The sequence below is a fragment of the Cervus elaphus genome, chromosome X, assembly GCF_910594005.1.
Source record: "Cervus elaphus chromosome X, mCerEla1.1, whole genome shotgun sequence".
NCBI classification, from domain to species: Eukaryota; Metazoa; Chordata; class Mammalia; order Artiodactyla; family Cervidae; genus Cervus; species Cervus elaphus.
The window spans coordinates 25,387,077-25,411,019 of record NC_057848.1 but is presented as its reverse complement, the minus strand read 5'-3'; the positions used below and the strand labels follow the sequence as shown (position 1 = coordinate 25,411,019).

The 23,943-nt window shown below is 39.5% G+C and overlaps 1 protein-coding gene across 1 annotated transcript in view; it reads left to right on the top strand.

Annotated features, from left to right (window-relative positions):
* Positions 1-23,831, top strand: part of LOC122689394 (clathrin coat assembly protein AP180B-like) — a 47,700-nt gene extending 23,869 nt beyond the window's left edge. The window contains exons 10-16 of the mRNA XM_043895788.1: positions 555-634; positions 1,563-1,639; positions 5,918-6,001; positions 6,109-6,139; positions 10,914-11,040; positions 18,610-18,717; positions 23,583-23,831. Of these exons, the coding sequence (XP_043751723.1) occupies positions 555-634; positions 1,563-1,639; positions 5,918-6,001; positions 6,109-6,139; positions 10,914-11,040; positions 18,610-18,717; positions 23,583-23,831 (756 nt within the window). The remainder of the gene's footprint in view (positions 1-554; positions 635-1,562; positions 1,640-5,917; positions 6,002-6,108; positions 6,140-10,913; positions 11,041-18,609; positions 18,718-23,582) is intronic.
* The last annotated feature ends 112 nt before the right edge of the window (positions 23,832-23,943 follow it).

The following is a 23,943-nucleotide window of genomic DNA, read 5'->3' as shown; positions in this document are numbered from 1 at the left end:
TGAAGAAAAAGAAAAGGTGGTGATGGTAAAGAGATTGTTGGTAGGTACTGTTTTCTCTAGGACACCCAAGGAAATCCTGGTTGAAGAGGTGACATTCCAGGGGAGACTGGAGACCATGAATGAGCTTCTCTGTTCCCTGCTGTGTTTCTTTCTCTGTCTCTCTGTTTTCTTCTCACCTCCTCTCCTTCTTCACCACTAGGCTTAATGTTTTACTGAAATTTATCTAATAATCTAGTGACTCATGAAAGAACCATAAGTAATGAAGAATTTCAAGCCCAGTGTCTTTTCCAAAGAAGACATATTTTAGCAGCTGTTTGATCATCTTAAGAGACTTTTTTGTTCTTTCTTTAAAAAGGTATGTAAAAGCATAGTCTGAAAATCTGATTTCATACCAAGATGCTACTTTTAAGAATGAATTTACTTGTAGCAATGATTTTACTTTAATCATTTGCAGGACAGGTGTCCTAATTGTTTTTCAGAACCTTTTCATGATATAGGAGAGTCTGATTTTGCTAATAACTATCAAAAAACAACTTTTTCCTAATTATTTTTAGGCACCCTACAGTTTACTTGAAGCACTAAAACAGCATTTGGCTTCTCTGGAGGACAAACATGATATTATGCCTCCTTATGGGTAAGTTGATAAATCTTATAACATAGATAAATTTTGTTTTCATCTAAATAATTTGTCTCAGTTTAGCAACATCTGATTGACTAAAGAAATTTTGGGCTTTAAATATGGTGAAATAGTATACAGCCATTTTTAATGATAATATGGAATAGAGGTTTTCAGTCTTTTGTGGGATTCCATACTCTTCACAGTGTCATTTGCTTCCCAGAGGAACATCTTTTCTTTTCTTTTTTTTTTTATTTTTTATTAGTTGGAGGCTAATTACTTCACAACATTTCAGTGGGTTTTGTCATACATTGATATGAATCAGCCATAGATTTACATGTATTCCCCATCCCGATCCCCCCTCCCACCTAACATCTTTTCTTATACTGAGTGATTCTCAAAGTCATAAGTTGGCCCTAGAAGAACCTCTCTGTGAAGAATTTGATTTCTTACCTTAGGGACTCTGCTAGGGAGAATTAACTGTTGTGGATGATTATATAATGGTATGGCAAACTGTTTATCCACAAACATACATGTACTCGTCTACATACATACAAATTGAATAATATAAACTTTGAGGTGCATCACTTAAAAATATTCACATTAGCTATTTCTGAGTAGAATAATTATGGTTGATTTTAGCTTCCTGTTTTGTCCTTTTCAGCATTGTTCAAGATTTCTATCAGGGTCATATATTATTCATTCAGTCCACTTTTTAAGGTTATGTTAATTATATTTGATTTATAGTATCAACCTCTACTAGACCAGTCTGTTGACTATTAATTTTCTCTTTATCATAGGTGGGTATGTAGTTAGTATATAATAAGATGGATAGATCGATGGGTGGATAGATGAATAAATGAAAGAAATGCAGGCTCAGCCAGGTAGGATATTTGTATCTCTCTTGATTGCCTAGCATGACTCATTTTTCCTGTGATCTCTTTAGCATGCAGCGTGCATTGATTCCCTCCATACCAAACAATCCGTTTGTGACAAACTCAGCAAGCAAAGTCTGGTTTTCAGGTGATATGACTCTGTTTTATGATTATGTCAGTGATAGTTGAGGGCAGGATTAGAATATTTAATTCTTTAATTCCCTAACCACTTACTATATCTGCTGCCTCTTCCTAAAGCAATCTTTGACCTAGCAACTTCATTTCTAGGAAGTTATCCCATATATATTCATAGTTGTGAAATGTCATATAAACAAGGATATACCTTACAATATTGTAATAACAAAATGACCCTCTATAAGGGGCCCTGGAATGGAATGACCTCCAACATGTATTGTAAAATGCATGTATTTTCTATTGTTCAATAGAAAATGAGCAAGGTGGGAAACAGTGTATAGTATGCTACTGCTTATTCTTTTTAAAAACAAAAAAGAAAGCATATATATTTCTTTAATTTCTTAAAGAACATTTCTGGAAGGATATCTGAGAAGTGAATAAAATGGAAAGGGATGGGTGGGCGAGTCTTCACTGTATCCCTTTTTGTAATTTCTGAATTTTGTACCTGCAAATACTACTTAGAAGGTAAGTGTTAAAAAGTAAACACATGATACATACATAAATCAAGTGTGATGTCTGTACATGGAGCAAGTTTTGCTTACCAGGGAAGTCCAAAGGTTAGTTAGCCTTATACTCAGTGAGTATGCAAGATACAACTCAGACCAGCTCACAGGAGCCCAACTGCTATTGTCTTGGGAAATCTGGAAGCTAGTTAATGACATAGTGGTAACTTGAAATCAGCTGTGATGGAAGCATTTATACCACAGAAATAAATGGACAGACGTTACAAAACAGGCATTTTCCTAGAGAGCTGGTTGTTGTACACTTTCTGGTACATAACTGCACATGATCAGCCATATCCTGTTTCTTTTTTAATGGCTGATTGTATTTCAGTGATATTACTTGTCCCTCTATGCTAGACAAAAATTCCTGTAGTTATGAACTATACCCTCATGGGGTTTATATGTATTAAAATTTGCTTGCTCTTAATTTAACTTGAAGACTTAAACTGTGTCTATTTTAAACAATGTTTTTTATTTTTCTTTTGTATATATTTTCTCAATGGACACACTTTCTGCATTTTCAATGGGTGACTTTGACCAAAACTGTGATGAACGTAAGTCCTTTGAGTAACACTATACGTATAGTAAACATTTGCTCCATTTCCAAAAGAAGGACTTTTCTGAGGCCCTGTGGTTTGGGAATCATTAGTGCTTTTAAGAAGTTTAAACATAAAACTGTTAGTCACTCAGTCATGGCTGACTCTTTGAGACCCCATGGACTGCAGCATGCCAGGCCTCCCTGTCCATCACCAACTCCCGGAGCTTGCTCAAACTCATGTCCATTGAGTTGGTGATGCCATCCAACCATCTTATCCTCTATCATCCCCTTCTCCTCCTGCCTTCAATCTTTCCCAGCATCAGGGTCTTTTCAAATGAGTCAGTTCTCCCCATCAAGTGGCCAAAGTATTGGAGTTTCAGCTTCAACATCAGTCCTTCCAATGAATATTCAGGACTGATCTCCTTTAGGATGGACTGGTTGGATCTCCTTGCAGTCCAAAGGACTCTCAAGAGTCTTCTCCAACACCACAGTTCAAAAGCATCAATTCTTCTGTGCTCAGCTTTCTTTATGGTCCAACTCTCACATCCATACATGACTACTGAAAAAAACCATAGCTTTGACTAGATGGACCTTTGTCTGCAAAGTAATGTCTGCCTGAGTACCAACAGCCCAAAACTGGCTTCTGGTGATCTCTGCCCATGCTGTCTTGAGCACTTAGCCTTGGTTGCCTAATGCTCGTTGCTTGAGCCAGTTGTGTTGAAAACCCTGTGGCCAGCTGAAACTACTTTTCCTCTTCAGTCACTGTGAAATAAAAATACTAGATGACCTCATCCAAGCCAATGGCCTTAAATACTATTTACATGATAAGAACTCCCAGCTGCAGCCACTGCTCCTGAACTCCAGGTTTGTATATCCAAGTGTCCATTCTGTGGTAGCACTTGAACATCTAGTAGGGTTCCCAAACTCCATGTGTCCAAAACTAAGCTTTTGACCCTTGACCCCAAGCCTCCTTTATCCATGGTTTTCCCCCATGTCAAGTTAATGGCAAATAGCGACTCATTTCTTCTAGGAAGCATGTGACTAGGACCAATGCAACTTAGGCTTGGAGTCATCTTGATTCCTTTCTTTCTGTCACACACCCACATCCAATACATGAGGGAACATTTTGACTTTACCTTCAAAACATATGTAAAAGCTGACCATGTGTTACTATCTCTGGTGCTACCATTGTAGTCAGAGTTACCATCACCTACACTACTGCAAGGGCTTTCTGCTTCTACCCTTGCTCTCTGCAGTCCATTCTTTACATACCAATCAGAATGATCCCATTAAAATACAGGTCAGAGAGATTCAGTTCAGTTTAGTTCAGTCGCTCAGTCATGTCCGACTCTTTGTGACCCCATGAACTGCAGCACTCCAGGCTTCTTTGTCCATCACCAACTCCTGGAGTTTACTCAAACTCATGTCCATTGACTTGGTGAGGCCATCTAACCATCTCATCCTCTGTTGTCCCCTTCTCCTCCTGCCTTCAATCTTTCCTAACATCAGGGTCTTTTTAAATGAGTCAGCTTTTTGCATCAGGTGGCCAAAGCATTGGAGTTTCAGCTTCAGCATCAGTCCTTCCAATGAAAACCCAGGACTGATCTCCTTTAAGATGGACTGGTTGGATCTCCTTGTAGTCAGAGAGATTATGTCTGTTCAAATCCCTCCAGTGACTTTCCCATCTCAGAGATGGTAGCCTCAGAGTGAAGACCAATTCCTTACAAACCCCTTCATCGCCTTCCGACTCTGACCACTTTGACTCCAGATACACTGGAGTCACTGTTCATCAAATACACCAATCACAGTGTTTTTTCAGAGCTGTTCATGCTGTTCCTTCTGGTGGATCCACATGGGTCACTCTTTACAAGCTTCAGGTCTTTATGTAAAAGTCATCTTCTCTGTGAGCCATTCCTGTCTAAAATTTAAATTTTAAATAAAAATTAAATTAAAATCAAATAAATTTATTAATTTATATTAAATTAATTTATATTAAAATCAAACATTTATGTTTATATTTAATATTATTTAATATTTAACATTAATTTAATTAATATTTAAATAATTATTATTAATATTTAACATTTAATAATTTAATTATTATTTAAATTAAATATTTATATTAAATTAAATTAAATTTATAATTAAATAAATAAAATTAAATAAAAATTAAATTCTCACCAACATATCATATTCCTTTCCCTGCTATTTTTTCCTTAGCACTTTTTACCATCTAACATGTTATGTGGGCTTCCCTGCTAGCTTAGCTGGTAAAGAAACTGCCTGCAATGCAGGAGACCCCAGTTTGATTCCTGGGTTGGAAAGATCCCCTGGAGAAAGGGTAGGCTACCCACTCCAGTGTTCTTGGGCTTCCCTGGTGGCTCAGCTGGTAATGAACCTGCCTGCAATCCAGGAGACCCGGGTTCGTTCCCTGGATTGGGAAGATCCCCTGGAGAAGGGAACAGCTACCCACTCCAGTATTCTAGCCTGGATAATTCTATGGACTGTATAGTCAGTCCATGGGGTCACTAAGAGTCAGACACAACTGAGTGACTTGCACTTTAACATGTTATGTACTTCATCTTGGTTATTGTTGGTCTCCAACGGAACGTAAGCTAAATGAAGGCAGAGATTTTTATCTTCTTTATTCACAGCTGTATCTTTAGCACCTAGTACAGTGTCTAGCACATAACAAGTGCTCAATTTAGATTTAACAAATAATTTTAAATGACCTTATTTATACTAATTAGCCTAATAATTTAAAGTCCTGTTACTTTGTAATGGGAAGGTATGCTGCTGCTGCTAAGTTGCTTCAGTCATGTCCGACTCTGTGCGACCCTATAGATGGCAGCCCACCAGGCTTCTCCGTCCCCGGGATTTTCCAGGCAAGAACACTGGAGTGGGTTGCCATTTCCTTCTCCAATGCATGAAAGTGAAAAGTGAAAGTGAAGTCGCTCATTCGTATCTGACTCTTGGCGACCCCATGGACTGCAGCCTACCAGGCTCCTCCGCCCATGGGATTTTCCAGGCAAGAGTACTAGAGTGGGTTGCCATTGCCTTCTCCGAATGGGAAGGTATAGATATAGATATATCATTATTGTATTGATGGAAATTTGGTTTAGGTTTTCGTCTGATTCTTATTTTCAGATTCTTTTCTCTGCTATATTATAACCAACATTGCCTTCACAAGCCCGCAAACGTGTTGAAGCCAGACGGCAAAATGAAAAAGTCCTAGCAAGTGACCTGGACGGTTCAGTTGTTAGCCTTGTAGCAAGTAAGCATCTATTTTTAAACTAATATTTTGTATATATATTTATATGCATTTTAATAGGAGTATTTACATTAAAATAATGTGAAATTTGTGTTTGTTTTATAAAACAGATCTTAACTTTGGAGAAAGCGCAGCTAACAGGTGAGTTATTTTAAAAAAAGACAGCCAATAAATACATGTTAGAGGAAGGGACTGATGAGCATAGCACCTAGAAAAAAAAGGTTATTTTTTACTTTGATTTAACCCTTCATGGTTTGTCTGAAGGCTTTTCTTTGGCTAAGCATGTTTTAAATATTGGCGTTCTTCGTAGTTCTTTGTATTCTTGGTTATTTTCTTACTTTATGGTAGAAACTGTAGTAAATGAATGATACTTATTTTTTTTTACTTTATTAAACAAAGACAATAAAACTGCCAGTTGGAGCTCCTCAGCATTGTAAGGTAATTAGAGTTACTTCAGTGAGTGATTCCCTACATTTTTTGCCAAAAATTGCCATAAAAAGCAAACAAAAAAAAAAATAGGCAAATGGAAATCAAAGGAAGGCCGAACGGATAATATTAACAAGAAATGGTGTAGAATGTAAGGTTAAAAGCACTCAACAGAATAAGACACTATTTCAGGAGATATAACAGTCTTAGTAGTGTATGGACAAAACTTAATACTTAAAGCAAAAGCTATTGGAAATGCATGGGAGCTTGAAAAGTACAGTTCTAATGGGTAGTTTCAATGACTTCTTTCATTGTTGGACAAATCTTGTAGACAAAACATAAGGACATATCTGAATTTAAATACCTAATAAATACCTAATAAATAAATAAGAAACTTAAGTGCACATGTGCACACACACACACACACACACACACACACACACAATGTTCATTTTCTTCCAAGGAATCCCAAAGAAAATCTTTAAAAAAAAAAAAAAAGAATTTTATGGGCTACATTTTATCATAATCCAATAAAATTATAACTAATTAATGAAAAGTTGACCATGAAAATCTGAATTAATCAGTAATTCTTTTGCAAGAATTAATGCGAATTGCAGGATACATTGGGCTTCCTTGGTGACTCAGATGGTAAAGAATCCGCCTGCAGTCTGCAATGTGGGAGACCTGGGTTCGATCCCTGGGTTGGGAAGATCCCCCGGAGGAGGGCATGGCAACCCACTCCAGTATTCTGGCCTGAAGAATCCCCATGGACAGAGGAGCCTGGTGGGCTATAGTCCACAGGTCGAAAAGAGTCAGACATGACTGAGCAACTAAGCATAGAACACAATCCTTTTGCCAAACAGGAAATCGAAAGGGAAGTTACCAAGTATCTTTGTCATTCAGTCGCTAAGTCGTGTCAACTCTTTGCAACCCCATGGACTGTAGCATGCCAGACTTCCCTGTCCTTCACTATCTCCTGGAGTTTGCTCAAACTCATGTCATTGAGTCGGTGATGCCATCCAACCGTCTCATCCTCTGTTGCCCCCTTCTCCTCCCACCTTCAGTCTTTCCCAGCATCAGCATCTTTTCTGAGTCAGCTCTTCACATCAGGTGGCCAAAGTATTGGAGCTTCAGCTTTAGCATCAGTCCTTCCAGTGAGTATTCAGGGTTCATTTCCTTTAGGATGAACTGGTTTGATCTATCTCCAGTCTAAGGGACTCTCAAGAGTCTTCTCCAGCACCACCGTTTGAAAGCATCAATTCTTCAGCGCTCAGCCTTTTTTATGGTCCAGCTCTCACATCCATACACAACTCCTGGGAAAAACCATTGCTTTGAGTATATGGACCTTTGTTGGCAAAGTTATGTTTCCGCCTTTTAATACGCTGTCTAGTTCTGGAGGTCATGAGAAAGAGAACTTCATATCAGAGTTAATGGGGCAATGTGAAAGCTGAACAGGAAAAAAAATCATCATTGTTAAAAAAGATAAATTAATAAGAACTTAGTTTTATCTTAAGAAAAATCATCTAAATTAATAAAAAATAGGAAGATAAAATTTATAAAGATAAAAGCTTAAATTAATAAAATTGCAAGAACAATAAATCTGAAATATTAATTTATTATTATTATTATTTTTTTTTCCAGTGGGTTTTGTTATACATTGATATGAATCAGCCATGGATTTACATGTATTCCCAATCCCGATCCCCCCTCCCACCTCCCTCTCCACCCGATTCCTCTGGCTCTTCCCAGTGCACCAGGCCGGAGCACTTGTCTCATGCATCCCTCCTGGGCTGGTGATCTGTGAAACATTGATTTAAAGTCCAATAAAATAAGATCCTCTGATTAAGCCGAAAGGAGAATGTATGCAAGATGAGGAATAAGAGGGCTGATAAAACCACAGATGTAGGAGAGATTAAAACAATTATACATCAATAGTTTGTGCAACTGTTTGGTAACAACATATTTGAAAATCTAAAGGAAATTGATGGTTTTCCAAATTAAATATAATGACAGAATTCATCCAAGAATAAGCAGAAACATGCATAGGCCCATTGTCACATGAAGTTGAGCTTTATCTATCCTTAAAGAGTAGACAATTTCAATTCCAGGCTATTGAAAAGAGGGACGATCTACAATACAGTCTAGAAAATGACATAAGTTTAATGTATTAGCTGCTGAGTCATGTCTGACTCTTTGCAGCCCCATGGACTGTAGCCTGCCAGGCTCCTCTGTCCGTAGGATTCTCCAGGCCAGAATACTGGAGTGGGTTGCCATTTCCTCTGCCAGGGGATCGTCCTGACCCAGGGATTGAACTCAGGTTTACCTGCATTGCAGGTGGATTCTTTAACATCTGAGCCACCAGGGAAGTCTGTAACTTTGATATGAAAGCCCATAAAGATAGAGCAAAGAACGGAAACTGCTGACTAAGCTCGCTTATTAATTATAGATATCAGAATTGTACATAAAATATTCACAAATAAAATCCAGGAATATATTTTAAAATTCCACAATTTCTGCTGCTTCTTTGAGTGTGAATATGAAATACTCTGTCTGGAATGGTGGTCGTGCAGGGGGTATAATGGAAAGTGGACGCCCCTGGGACATGTTTTGGAGGTAGAGTTGATAATAATTACTATCAGAGGTGAGGAAATAAGGGGGATCAAGCTCTCAAAGAAATGTAAGGGATAGATTCAGACACCCCAAAGTTATAAAAAAAGAATTGCCTACCAAGCACCTTTGCTCAGAAAGATCCCACAGTGTGTGCTCCAACCAAACAGTGGTTTTCTTAAATTAAGAAAGAGGAACACATGGGTTTCAGGGAAACAGAGAGCCCTACTTAAAGAGGTGGAGGGAATTCCCAGTATAACAGTGGAAGTCCAAGGGTTGTATTTACTTGTACAGAAGCCAATTTGGAATGGAACAGAAGGATGTAGACAGGTCTCCAGGAAAAAATCAAAATGACATATTATTTGGTGCTAACATTTGTTTCCTCTGAGCCAGATACTGTTCATGCTAAGTATTTTACACATGATGACTCAATCTTTCTACTTGGGAAAGTTATTATTTCCACTCGATTATAAGCTCCATGAAAGCAAATAGTTCCATCTGCTTTATATATTTCAGACACTAAGGATGCTGCCTGGCACCTACTAGATATTGAATGGGTATTTGTAGAATGAATGCAATGAATCCACATTTAACATATGCAGAAACTGAGATACACAGATTCTGTAACTTCTCCAACGTACAGATATGAAATGACTGAAATGGAATTTGAACCCAGGCAGTCTTGCTGTAGAGTTGGGGCCTGTATTGTGAAGATACAGCGGGGTGAGAGGGGAAGACATGGTAGCATAAACGTCTTCTTTAGGATTATGGAATTAAATACCATAAGGAAAAAGTAGCTGCTTTTGTGATGACTGGTGTTTTTGGTTTTAGGTCTTTTAGCACTATTTGGTTTTTTAAACTCTGGATCACTTGGATAAAAATTAAATTTTAAAAAGTCAAATGATGAATACAGAATAAAGATGAGCTTGTAGAGATAAGAAACATGTCTTAGATTTATAACTAAAGTGTATGGAGAATAGATTATTACATAATTTGGTAGAGGAGTTGAAATAGATGACAAAAACAGGGATAATAACCTTTACCAGTGATACAGAATATGGGCTTCTAGGCTTGGCACTAATTGACTGTAAGACTTTGAGCAAGGTATTTGCCCTCTCTGAGAGTCTGTCTCCTCATCCATAAAATGAGACTTTATGATACCTACTTCACATAGTTATTATGAAAATTAAATATTTAAGATTGTGAAAACACTTAACACAGAGCCTAGTAAGAGTTCAATAAGAGTTTGTTTCATTTTAGTTGTATTTATTCTCTTATTTATACAAAATAGTACACATTACATTATTTATTCTCTTAATAACTCTAATTCTATGAACCATAGTTTATCCTAATTTTATAAATAAGGAAAGAGTTTAAGTTGTTTAGTCAAGGTTACACAGCTCTAATACTTTGGCACCTGGTACAAAGAGCCAACTCGTTGGGAAAGACCCTGATGCTGGGAAAGATTGAGGGCAGGAGGAGAAGAGGATGACAAAGGATGAGATGGCTGGATGGTATTGCTGACTCAATGGACATGAGTTTGAGCGAATTCCAGGAGAGACTGAAGGATAGGGAAGTCTGGTATACGGCAGTCCATGGAGGAGTTGGACATGACTTAGCGACAGAAATAAAATTTTAAAACATAAATAGAATAAAATAAAATAAAAACTAAGCTGAAATATGTAGCTTTGTAATGATACCTTAATTTCATGTAGAAAATAGCCACGGTCTTTTATTTTTTAGCTTTTTTACTGGTTCCTTCTTATTATCTCTTACCTATTGATTAGCATAAACATTGTCTCGAAGGCTATGTCCTGACTAGATGTTTACATGGTAGACTTGTCATCTCCCAATGTGAGCTGATTTATCAATTGCCCTTTAGATCTGACGTGAAGTGGTATCAACCCTCAGAGATGGAAATGACCAGTGAAATGAACTGGCAGTTGAGTAACTGCACCTGCATATCAACCATCTGGGACCCAGTTTCTATTCCTTCCATCTCCTACATGGTAACGTTTGTGATGTATTATTACCTTCTTTCTTTTTTGATATATACATGTGGCATATACATTTGTATCAGGGAAGTAAGTCGAGCAAGAAATGTCTTCTCTCTCTCTCTCTCCTTTTTTTTTTTATTTGCTCACGTTGCATGGCTTTTGGGATCTTATTTCCCCACCCAGGGATTGAACCTGGGCCCTCAGCAGTGAAAGCACTGAGTCCTAACCACTGGACTGGCGCTCCTAGAAATGTTTTCTTTTTCATCAGTTTTTTTTTTTAAAGACTTTATTAAATGCCATACTTTGACATGAATCAGCCATGGGTGTATATGTGTTCCCCATCCTGAACCCCCCTCCCACCTCCCACCCCATCCCATCTGTGTATTTTGCTAACATTTGCTATAGACAGGTTGAGCTCACTCTTCCTCTCTTTGTGGAAGAGTGGATTCCATGATGGGGAGAGAGCTACAGAGTTCCCCAGCTTTGCTCCACATTTCTTGAGCATCTATCAGGCATTTAGGCAGTGGGCTGGCAGGTCAAGATACAGAGGCTGCAAGGGTAGATAGACATGTCATCAATTAGAGGCATTGACTATTCCAAGTGGAATGAACACTTTACAGGGTGTGTGGGTTACTTTGATAAAGAATCTGAACATAAGGGAAAAGGAGATGAGGTGGATTGATAGTAACTGGTTGGCAAATGGAAACTTGGTGGGTTATTCTGGGAACTCGGAGTAGTTTAGCATGGCCATACTGTCGTGGATGATGGGTGCAACAAGAAATAAAGCTCGAGCTTAAATACTGGATCTTGTAGGAACTTGTATAGGAATTTAGGCTTTGTTATATAAGCAGTGGGGAACCAAAGCTACCACACAGTCCTTTTTACAGTTTTGAAAGACTAGTCTGGGAGGAGAGTGGAAGATGATTAGTAGGAAAATAAGACACAGATCAGCGAAGTCAATTAGAAGTCTTTTCAAGTCATCCAGGCCAGAATCTAGAATGATCTGGTCTAGAATGCTAGAATGTTGGCAGTAGATCTAAAGAAAGAATTTCGAGAAGCTCGACTGCAGATAGGATTGATAGGAGCTGCTGATAAGTTGAAGGTTGAAATATGGGTCCCCAATAAATTATCTGCAAATATAAAATTCAAACAACTCCAGGAAACAAGATTTGTTAAGTTTGCAGCAAACACTTTTGGTCACAGAAGTGTACTTGAACTATAATGAGGCTACAGTCATTATTTATGTTACTAAGTGTAAATATTCATACGTGAATTTGGCATTTGCATTTTGGTACAAAAATAAATATTAGTGTGTTTCATTACAGGGTGCTATTTCAGTCCCTGTGGGGTGTTACTAACATGTTCTATGTGTAAAACATTCTGAACTCCAAAACACATCTGGCCCCAAGGACTTAAATGATGTGCACCTGCTATTTTTGCACAATTTTGCTTTAAAACTTAATTGCTCCAATGATATAACCAACTGCACATTCACTCTGAGTACATAGTAACTTTGTTCTCCTTGCATGCAGCAGAGCTGCATTTAGAAACGAGAATTTTGATAGGATTTTGGAAGAAGTAATTTTGAAATGTACTGAGCAAATGTGTGGCTATGCACCTAGGAAGAGTTTAGCAAGAAAGTTTGGGGTTTCGAGGGTGAAAAAAAGTCACAAAATGAAGAAGCAACATGATGTGGGCCAAATTTATGTTCATTAAGATATTAATAGCCCCTGTGATTCTGATGAAAAATACATAGTCATCAGAATCACAGCTGTTGCATCATTTTTTTCAAAAATTTTGCTGTTTCATTTTGAGAAGTTTGATTATGATTTTTGCCTTGGCATGGATATGCAGGGCAGGGTATTCTGTTCAGGTTCATGCAACTTGAGTCTTTGGTTTTGTCTTCTCTCAAACTTCGAACATTTCCTGCCATTATTACTGCACTGATTCTCTTCCCTTTCCGAGACTCTAATAACACAAATATTAGAGCTTTAGATGTTGTCCCAGCTGGTCCTTGAGGCTCTGTTTGGTTCTTTAAATCTCTCTCTTTCTTTCTGTCTTGCAGAATGAGTGATTTGTATTCATCCATCTAAAGTTTCACTGAATCTTTCCTTTTTCATCTCCCTTCTGATAATTAGTCATTCCATTGGGTATTTTTATTCCAGTTAATTATATTTTTCAGTTCTGAAGGTTCTATTTGGCCTTTCTCTGAATCTTCTATTTCTTGGCTGATGCTTTCTATTTTAACTTTTGTTTCAAGTGGTCATGATTACTCATGCAAGCATTTGTGTACTAGCCACTTTAAAAGTCTTTGTCAGGTAATTCCATCATCTATGTCATGACTGTTAATGGTTTTTTCCCACGGAAGTTGAGATTTTCATGGTTCTTCATGTGCCAACTAATTTGGGATTTTATCCTGGATTTTTAAATTACTTTTTAAAATTTATTTTAATTGGACGCTAATTACTTTACAAGATTGTAGTCGTTTTTGCCATACATTGACATGAATCAGCCATGGGTATACATGTATCCTGGATGTTTTGACTGTTAATTTAAAAGACCCTAGGTCTGGCCAAATTATGGAGAATGTTGATATCTGTGCTTTAGCAGACACTGACCTGGTTCAGTTTACGCTACACCTTCCAGCCCGCTTCTCTGACCTGTGGTCCCAGTGGCAGCTCAGTTTCTATAGCCTTTGTTCTGCTGTTCCTGTCTGTCCTGCATGTACTCCATTCAGCAATCAACCTGGGACCTGGGCTTTGGTCTCTCCGGGGGCTTAGTAATCAAAGTCTTTGGTGTGTTCATTAAGAGCCTATTCACTCACGTACAGGAGTGGGAAGGGGGCTGATGAACCCAGGAGTTCATAACTAGCTTCCCCAAGCTTCTCTATCTCTGTGATTGAAACATGTTTCCAACTAATGGTAGGACAGAGAGAGAATTGAAAAATATTTTCTGTCACCCGGTTCACGAAGCCACAGCTCCACCTAATGGAGAAGAAAGTTCCTCTCGCTCATATATTTGGCTCTTTTTTTATTTATTTATTTATTTTTTTAAGTTTGGGCTTCTCTGGTGACTCAGACCACACACGGGTTTGATCCCTGTGTCAGGAGATCCCCTGGGGAAGGGAATGGCTACCCACTCGAGTATTCTTGCCTGGCGAATCCCATAGACAGAGGAGCCTGGTGGGCTACAGTCCATGGGGTCCCAAAGAGTGGGACATGACTGAGCAACACTTTCACTTTCATATTGTCACCTTAGTTCTTTTTTGTTGTTGGTTTTTCCAATTTTAAACTTTATATAAATTGAATCATACTGTACATATACTTTTGTGACCTTCTTTCAATCAGTAAGTATTATGTTCAGTTCACAGTCGCTCAGTTCTGTCAGACTCTTTGAAACCCCATGGACTGCAGTAGCCAGGCTTCCCTGTCCATCACCAGCTCCCAGAGTTTAATGAAATTCATGTCCATTAAGTTGGTGATGCCATCCAACCATATCATCCTCTGTCGTCCCCTTCTCCTCCTGCCTTCAATCTTCCCAGCATCAGAGTCTTTCCCAATGAGTCAGTTCTTTGCATCAGGTGGCCACAGTATTGGAGTTTCAGCTTCAGCATCAGTGCTTCCAAAGAATATTCAGGACTGATTTCCTTTAGGATGAACTGATTTGATCTCCTTACAGTCCAAGGGACGCTGAAGAGTCTTCTACAACACCACGGTTCAAAAGCATCAGTTCTTCAGTGCTCAGCTTTCTTTATAGTCCAACTCTCACATCCATACATGAAAGACTACTGGAAAAACCATAGCTTTGACTATATGTACCTTTGTCGGCAAAGTAATGTCTCTGCTTTTTAATATGCTGTCTAGGTTGGTCATAGGTTTTCTTCCAAGGAGCAAGCGTCTTTTAATTTCATGGCTGCGGTCACCATCTGCAGTGATTTTGGAGCCCAAGAAAATAAAATCTATCACTGTTTCCATTCTTTCACCATCTACTTGCCATGAAGTGATGGGACCAAATTTGGAAAACTCAGCAGTGGCCACAGGACTGGAAAAGGTCAATTTTCATTCCAATCCCAAAGAAGGACAATGCCAAGAAATGTTTAAAATACCGCACAATTGCACTCATCTCATATGCTAGCAAAGTAATGCTCAAAATTCTCCAAGCCAGGCTTCAACAGTATGTGAACTGTGAACTTCCAGATGTTCAAACTGGATTTAGAAAAGGCAGAGGAACAAGAGGCCAAATTGCCAACATCCGATGGATCATATAAAAAGCAAGAGAATACCAGAAAAAGATCTACTTCTGCTTTATTGATTACGCCAAAGCCTTTGTGTAGATCACAACAAACTGTGGGAAATTGTTAAAGAGATGGGAATACCAGATCACCTTACCTGCCTCCTGAGAAATCTGTATGCAGCTCAAGAAGCAACAGTTAAAACCAGACGTGGAACAACAGACTGGTTCCAAATTGGGAAAGGAGTCCATCAAGGCTGTATATTGTCACCCGGCTTATTTAACTTATATGCAGAGTACATCATGTGAAATGCCAGGCTGGATGAAGCACAAGCTGGAATCAAGATCGCAGGGAGAAATATCAATAACCTCAGACATGCAGATGACACCACCCTTATGGAAGAAAGTGAATAGGAACTAAAGAGCCTCTTGATGAAAGTGAAAGAGCAGAGTGAAAAAGTTAGTTTAAAACTCAACGTTGAAAAAACTAAGATCATGGCATCTGGTCCCATCACTTCATGGCAAATAGATGGGGAAACAATGGAAACAGTGACAGTTTTTATTTTCTTGGGATCCAAAATCAATGCAGATGATGACTGCAGCCTTGAAATTAAAAGACACTTGCTCCTTGGAAGAAAAGCTATGACCAACCTAGATAGCATATTAAAAAGCAGAGACATTATTTTGCTGACAAAGGTCCGTCTAGTCAAAGGTATGGTTTTTCCAGTAGTCATGTATGGATGTGAGAGTGGGACTATAAAGATAGCTGAGTGCTGAAGAATTGATGCTTTTAAACTGTGGTGTTGGAGAAGACTCTTGAGAGTCCCTTAGTCCATCCTAAGGGAAATCAGTCCTGAATATTCATTGGAAGGACTGATGTTAAAGTTGAAACACCAACATTTGGCCACCTGATGTGAAGAACTGACTCATGTGAAAAGACCGTGATGCTGGGAAAGATTGAAGGTAGGAGGAGAAGGGGACGACAGAGGATGAGATGGTTGGATGGCATCACCAACTTAATGGACCTGAATTTGAGTAAACTCTGGAAGTTGGTGATGGACAGGGAAGCATGGTGTGCTGCACTCCATGGGGTTGCAAAGAGTCGGACACGACTGAGCGACTGAACTGAACTGAAGTGAATACAAGTAATGGAAACTCTGAAGTCCCTTAGCCCACACAACCTCACAACCAATTCGCTCATGCTTTTACTGTTGGTATCAGTTTGGAACAATGTTTAAAATGTGGGAAAGTATAGAGGATAACAAGCATCCATGCTTCAACATTCTAAATTACTAAATGTTAACATTAAGTCATAATTTTTCCAGATCATTTTTTAATGAAATTTTACAAATAAGACCAAACTCTCCTTGGCTCATCCCTTTTCCCAATCACCCTCCACCACTCCAGAGACAATGACTATGGTTAATTTTCTGTATAACCTTTCAGAACATTTTCATTCTTTTACTAAGGAAAAATATGTAGTACTCTTCTATGTGATTTTAGAAAATTGATTATAATTGGTATTATTTTGTATTTATGTTTTTGAGATCTGCATTTATGTTTTGAGATATGTTTTATAGATTGGTACATATTAACTATATATATATATATATAAAGGCTCAATGATATTTCACATAGGAATATATTACGATTTAGTGGTATATTTTATACCTTTACTGAAAAATTATACCTTTACTGAAAAATTCCTTAAAAGAGTTCTCAAATATGCTATGTAACTACTTCTTTTCTTTTCCTTTTGTTCTTTTTTTGAAATTTAAATCAAAATTTTTATTGGAATATAGTTGACTTACAATGTTGTGTTAGTTTCTGGTCTATAGCAAAGGGAATCTGTTATACATATACATATACATATATCCATTCCTTTTTAGACTCTTTTCTCAGTTAGGTTGTTACATAACACTGAGCACAGTTCCCTGTGCTATACAGTAGGTCCTTTTTGGTATCTATTTTAAATACAGCAGTGTGTACATGACCATCCCAAACTCCCTAAGTATCCTTCCCCCAATCCACCCCTCCTCCAGCAACCATAAGCTCCTTCTCTAAGTCTGTGAGTCTGTTTCTGTTTTGTAAATAAGTCCATTTGTATCATATTTTTAGATCCCACACATAAGTGATCACATATGATATCTGTCTTTCTCTGTCCAACTTATTTTTGAAGTTTTTTTTAAAATTGAAATATAGTTGATGTACATTATTATACAAGTTCCAGATGTACAATATGGTCATTCACCATTTGAAAGGTGATACTCTGCAATTATTATAAAATATTGGCTATATCCACTGTGGTTTACAATATATCCTTGTAGCTTATGTATATTATACATAGTAGTTTGTACCTCTTAATCCTCTACCCCTATCTTGCCCTTCCCCAGGTCCCTCTCCACACTGGTAGCCACTGGTTTGTTCTCTGTATCTGTGAGTCTGCTTCTGTTTTGTTATATTCACTAGTTTGTTGGGTTTTTTCTCTCCTTCTCGCTTGAACCTGTTCCAGTAAGGATTCTGCCTCCCCCACCCCCTGCCCGCCGCATCCCCATGTTACCACATCCCTTCTACTTCATGGCTGTGTGTCATTTTTTCCTTTTTCTTCCTTGGAGATTTTGCAACAGCCTCTTCAGTGCCAGTATCTGTTGCTTCTTTAGAAACATCAGAGCACTTGGTTTGTAAACTAGTGATATTTTATTGTCTTTGAATGCACAAAACGCTGTCAGCATCTGAGCAAAATACTTGAAATTCTAGTTCCCCATCCATGTTTATCTCCAAGGTCTGCCACGACTCAACTGGCATCTTTTCATGTTTAAGGATGGAGGCATTTTCTCTTTTCTTCATATCTAACATTTAGCATTTTCAGTGGACATCCTTTAAATGTAATATTTGCTCTAGAGCAGTTTTTTGTACTCTTGGTACTATTGTTTTTAGTTCAGTTCAATCTCTCAGTCGTGTCCAACTCTTTGCAACCCCATGAATAGCAGCACACCAGGCCTCCCTGTCCATCACCAACTCCCAGAGTTTACTCAAACTCATGTCCCTCGAGTCGGTGATGCCATCCAACCATCTCATCCTGTATCATCCCCTTCTCCTCCTGCCTTCAATCTTTCCCAGAATCAGGGTCTTTTCAAATCAGTCAGTTCTACGCATCAGGTGGACAAAGTATTGGAGTTTCAGCTTCAACATCAGTCCTTCCAATGAACATTCAGGACTGATTTCCTTTAGGATGGCCTGGTTGGATTTTCTTGTAGTCCAAGGGATTCTCAAGGGTCTTCTCCAACACCACAGAGTGATAAAATAGTAATTAAGTTTTTCCTTTGTTTTTTCTTCCATTTGAATTCACAGGTTCCAATTCCAATGAGACTCTCTTCCATGATGGCACCTCAATCCATGAGTTACACTCAACCAGGCTTAAGGACCAGCAAGGCTTGTGCTGCATCCATAAGAAATAACGTATGTTTGAACTGTTGTTGTTTTGGCCCTTGGTAGACATGTGCAGGGGCTTCCCAGGTGGTGCCAGTGGTAAAGAACCCACCTGTGAGTGCAGGAGACATAAGAGACATGGGTTTTATCCCTGGGTTGGGAAGATCCCTTGAAGGAGGGAATGGTTACCCACTCCAGTATTCTTGCCTGGAGAATTCCATGGACAGAGGAGCCTGGCAGGCTACAGTCCATAATAAGGTAGCAAAGAGTCAGACACGACTGAAGCGACTTAGCATGCATGCAGACATGTGCAGTCACTGGACGCAAGACCAGTGTTAGAACAGAGTTTTGCAGTCTTTTGTGCACTGTTGTTTCTTCACAGAAGAAAAAGGAATTCTCACATTTTCAGCCTTCAATTTCAGTATAACAGTTTCAGCATTCTAACATTTTAAAAAGACAAAACTGTAAAAACCCAATCCTCTACAAAGTTGTGTGGTGAAACCTTGACCAAGTTCCAATATGTAATCAGCAAACCTTTTATTCATTCATTCAACTCATTCAATTGAGTTGAATTCAATTCATTCATTCAATTATTATTCATTCATCTCAACAACTGAGAGCAGTGCTGAAGAGGTGGGTAACTCAGTATGAAGGTTTTAGGCACACCTTTCTTAAGGAAGTGATACCTGAGTTGTATGCTCAGACTTAAAAATGGGTAGCCAGTCAAGGGAGTGGGGAAAGGATCTTCCAGACGAGCATATAAACAGATAGGAAAGCCAAAGCACCATGGGAGATCACAGGATGGAACAATTAATTCAGGGATAAACGATTTCAGGGCCTGCGTGCGTGGCATTGCATAGAAAATGTTAAGGAGAATTGCGACTAGTGGAGGTATGCATGGTAGAAGTTTGACATTAGACGTAGAGAAAACAGCTTGAGCAAAGAAGTGGAAGCAGGCAGTGGTAACATGGATGAGGTATAGCTAACCTCAGAAGCAAATGGGAGAGTGTCATGATCCAGGTGTTCATTGCCTCCGAGTATTGTTCTCTAGAAATCTTTTTTTTTTTTTTTAATTTTTTTATTAGTTGGAGGCTAATTACTTCACAACATTTCAGTGGGTTTTGTCATACATTGATATGAATAGAAATCTTTACAAGGTTTCTACCTTCAGTCTTCAGACCATGCCCTGGGGGCCACCTGGTTCCTGAAGGTTTTAAGCGGCCTGACAAAGCTTCAAGCATCAGATAGTGAGCAGACTGACCTGAGTTTTATGTAAAAATATTTGTAGTTTATTTTATAACCACAAGGAAAAGTATATGGGAACAATGAAAGATTTATATATCTGTCTGTCTTTCACAGACAAAATCCATGTAGAAGTACCAAAGTGAAAACAATTCCAAATCAGAGGTCAAAACAAATGATGATCTCTCTGCAGCCTGAACTGAATCATCCACATCTTCCAAGTCAATAAACATTCATTTGGACAGTCAACACCCTTGAGATTCTTCAGCTCAGTGTTTTTGAAGTTATGCACTCTCTTGTTTTAATAGTTATCCTGGAAACTTTACCCTGTAAAATTATTAAAAAAAAACAAAAACAACCTAAAGTTAATATCTTAATCTCCTCTATTAAATAACACAAAGACCTTAGAATACTTTTAAACTACAAGGGCATTCCCTCCCAACTTATGGATGATGGTGGCCCAATATATTAGCCCTGTCCCAAATTTAAGGTGTTAGAGAGAAACGTTTTTGTTTACACTTGGAAATGTGTTCACAAATTCTTTGTTCACCATCCCTTCTTGCATTGGAACCATTTCCCTCTTCTTGAAGTACATGTTTTAGAAGTTTATTTAGTGTAGTTATACTGATGATAAACTCAGTTCTTATTGGAAAATGTAGTGCTTCATACTTATTATTTTAAAGTAAACTTTAAATTGATACACACATACAAACTCATTCTTGTTTGAATCTTTTTGTGGACAAATGTGGATCTATCTCTTGGGTAAATACCTAGGAGTAGAATGACAGGGTCATCAGGTAGGTGTTTATCTAAAATTAAAACTGCCAGAACTTCCCTGGTGGTCCACTGGTTAAGAATCTGCCTGCCAATACAGGGGGCGTGGGTTCAAGCCCTGGTCAGGGAACTCAAATCCCACAAGACACGAGGCAACTAATCCCATTCACCATAACTACAGATGCTCACGTGCCACAACTAGAGAAGTCTGTGCACCACAATGAAGACCCTGCATGACCAAAAAAATAACTTAAAACTGCCAAAAGTTGTTCAAAATTACTGTACCACTGTGTTCCACCAGCAGTCTATGAGAATGCTATTGCTTCAAAGTCTGGCCAAAAATGACTGCTGTTAGTATTTTAAAATTTGACCATTCTGGTGGGTTTGTTAAGTCATATTTCACAGTGGTTTAATTTACCCTTCCCCAATGACTAAGCAACTTTTCATATACTTATTGGCCATTCCACCATCTCTTTTACTATGTGAAGCATTCAACTGTTTTTCCCATTTTAATGTTTTCCTTTGAGTTTTTTCCCCCCCTTTGGTTGCACCACATGGTTTGCAGTATCCTAGTTTCCCAACCAGGGATCGAACCTATGCTCCTTGTAGTGGAAGTGGAGAGTCCTAATCACTGGACAGCAAGGGAATTCGTAACTTTTATGTTTAGCTCTATGATCCATCTAAGCTACATTTTTGTGCTTGGTGACAGATAGGGGTAGAGGTTAACTTTTTCTATATAATTATCCAGTTGTTCTTGAAACATTTGGGAAAAACAAATTCGTTTCACCTTGCATTGTCTTGGAACATTTCTCAAAAACCAACCGACAACATATTTATGGGTTTGTGTTAGCTTTTGTTTTGTTCCATTGATCCAAAGATCTATCCTTAGTTCAATAACACATATCATAGTTTCCTGTAGGTCTCAAAATCAGGCAGTATTAGTCTTCTAGGTTTATGCATATTTTTTCAAGATTGGTTCAGGTATTCAGGTATTCTTTGAATTACATAAAACATTCCAATCAACTGATCAGTTTCTATGGAAAAAAAAAAAGGCCTCAGAGAACACGCTGCTTAGGACTACATTGACTATCTAGTTCAATTTGGAGAAAACAGACATATAGACATCCTAACAATATCAGCCCTTCCCAATCATGAACATGCTGGAGCTCTCAGGCATTCTTTAACTTCTGTCTTCTGATTTGGGGTTTTGAACAGTTACTAGCACTTTTCATTATGTAAATAAAGACTACCAAGTGTTTTTTGTTTTTTAATTCTGCTGCTGCTGCTGCTGCTCCTGCTAAGTTGCTTCAGTAGTGTCTGACTCTGTGCGACCCCATAGACAGCGGCCCACCAGGCTCTGCCATCCCTGGGATTCTCCAGGCAAGAACACTGGAGTGGGTTGCCGATGCATGAAAGTGAAAAGTGAAAGTGAAGTTGGTTAGACGTGTCCGACTCTTGGCGACCCCATGGACCGAAACCTACCAGGCTCTCCCGTCCATGGGATTTTCCAGGCAAGAGTACTGGAGTGGGTTGCCATTGCCTTCTCCGTTTTTAATTCTACCATAATGGTATTCTTTAATTCATTTTCTAAGTTTTGTCACTACTATATAAAGGCTCTCACTCTGATCCACCACCACCCATGTTCCAGGGCCTCAAGCCTTGCCACTGTCCCGAGTCCTCAGCCCCTTCCCAGTTGAGTCTTACTGCCCTGCCCACTTTCTCCACTCCTGGGGTACCAGCCATCCCCCCACCCACTTACCCCACCTCTAGTAGCGCCCTCTTTCCCTTCCTCCAGACTCCAGCAAACTCTGTCCTTCACCACTCAGTCCAGCTCAAAGCCCTGCCCACTTAACGTCTGAACAACAACAACTGCCTCTCTCTTTCCACGTCTTCATCCTGGCCTAGTTCCCTCACTACTGTAGTCCTGCTGTATGCCAAGTACTTATTAGGTACACTACGCGAAAAGTGAAAGTGTTAGTCGCTCAGTCGTGTCTGCCTCTTTGCAACCCCATGGACTGTAGCCGGTAGCCTGCCAGGCTCCTCAATGGGATTTTCCAGGCAAGAATACTGGAGGGGGTTGCCATTTCCTTCTCCACGGGATGTTCCTGACCGAGGGATTGAATCTATGCATTAAAGGCAGACTTCTTACGATCTGAACCAGCAGGAAAACCCAGGTAGTCTATATACATAATCTCATTTAATCTTTACAACAGCCTTGTTGGTACCCATTGTCATTTTAATTTTTAAATAACTTAGATAGTGTCTTCACCTGTGCTCCTTTCCTACTCCGTGCAGGCAAGACAGAGACGTCCGTGTTTTTTGGTTGTGGTTTGGTCACTAAGTCATGTCTGAATCTGTGACCCCATGGACTGTAGCCCACCAGGCTCCTCTGTCCATGGGATTTCCCAGGCAAGCATACTGGAGTAGGTTGCCCTTTCCTTCTCCAGGGGATCTTCCCAACCCAGGGATCGAACCTATGTCTCCTGCATCTCCTGCGTTGGCAGGTGGATTCTTTACCCACTGAGCCACAAGGGAAGCCTGAGGCAGGAACCAACACGGTGCTTCGATGTCAGATAACGGGGGTGTAGTAGTGGATGAGCTTGGGGATTCCTTGGGTCTAGAAACATCGGGAAAGTTCTTAGGATTTTGTATTAATATGTACAGTGTGAAGTTTTGAAAACGTTTGAGCTGGTGGTGAGAGACTGATCAAAGGTGGTTTTCGGTAAATTGTGATGCAACGGGTGGGGTATTTATTGGAATTAAACCACTGGGTCCACTCGGAAGCAGGTTCAAAACAAGCACCCTTCAGGGGCCAAAAAGCTCGAGAGGATCGTGGACCCAGAATGTCACCGAGGCCCAAGTCCCGTGGTGGCGTCTAGGTCTCGAGTCTGCTTGAATTCGAGAAGGGATCGGATAGCTTCGAAGGTTATTCTGGAGGGGACTGTTCCGGGCTGGCAGTGGAGTCTGTTCCAGCTTCTTCCAGGATTGTCAGCATCCTTCAGCCCGCCGCCCCACCAACAAAACCCCCGGAATCCCTTTTCCCAGGACTCGGTATTGGTCCTTCCCGCAGAGCCAGCCTCGCCCCCGCGGCCCTTCCACGCCTGTCACTCACCCGCGCAGCCAATTAGAACCCACAGATCGAGCGACTCTGCCGCGCGGGGGACGGGGCGGGTACTTCCTGTAAGCCAACGACCGCACAGACTTCCAGGCGGGGGGGGGGGGGGGGGGGCCCGCCGCTGT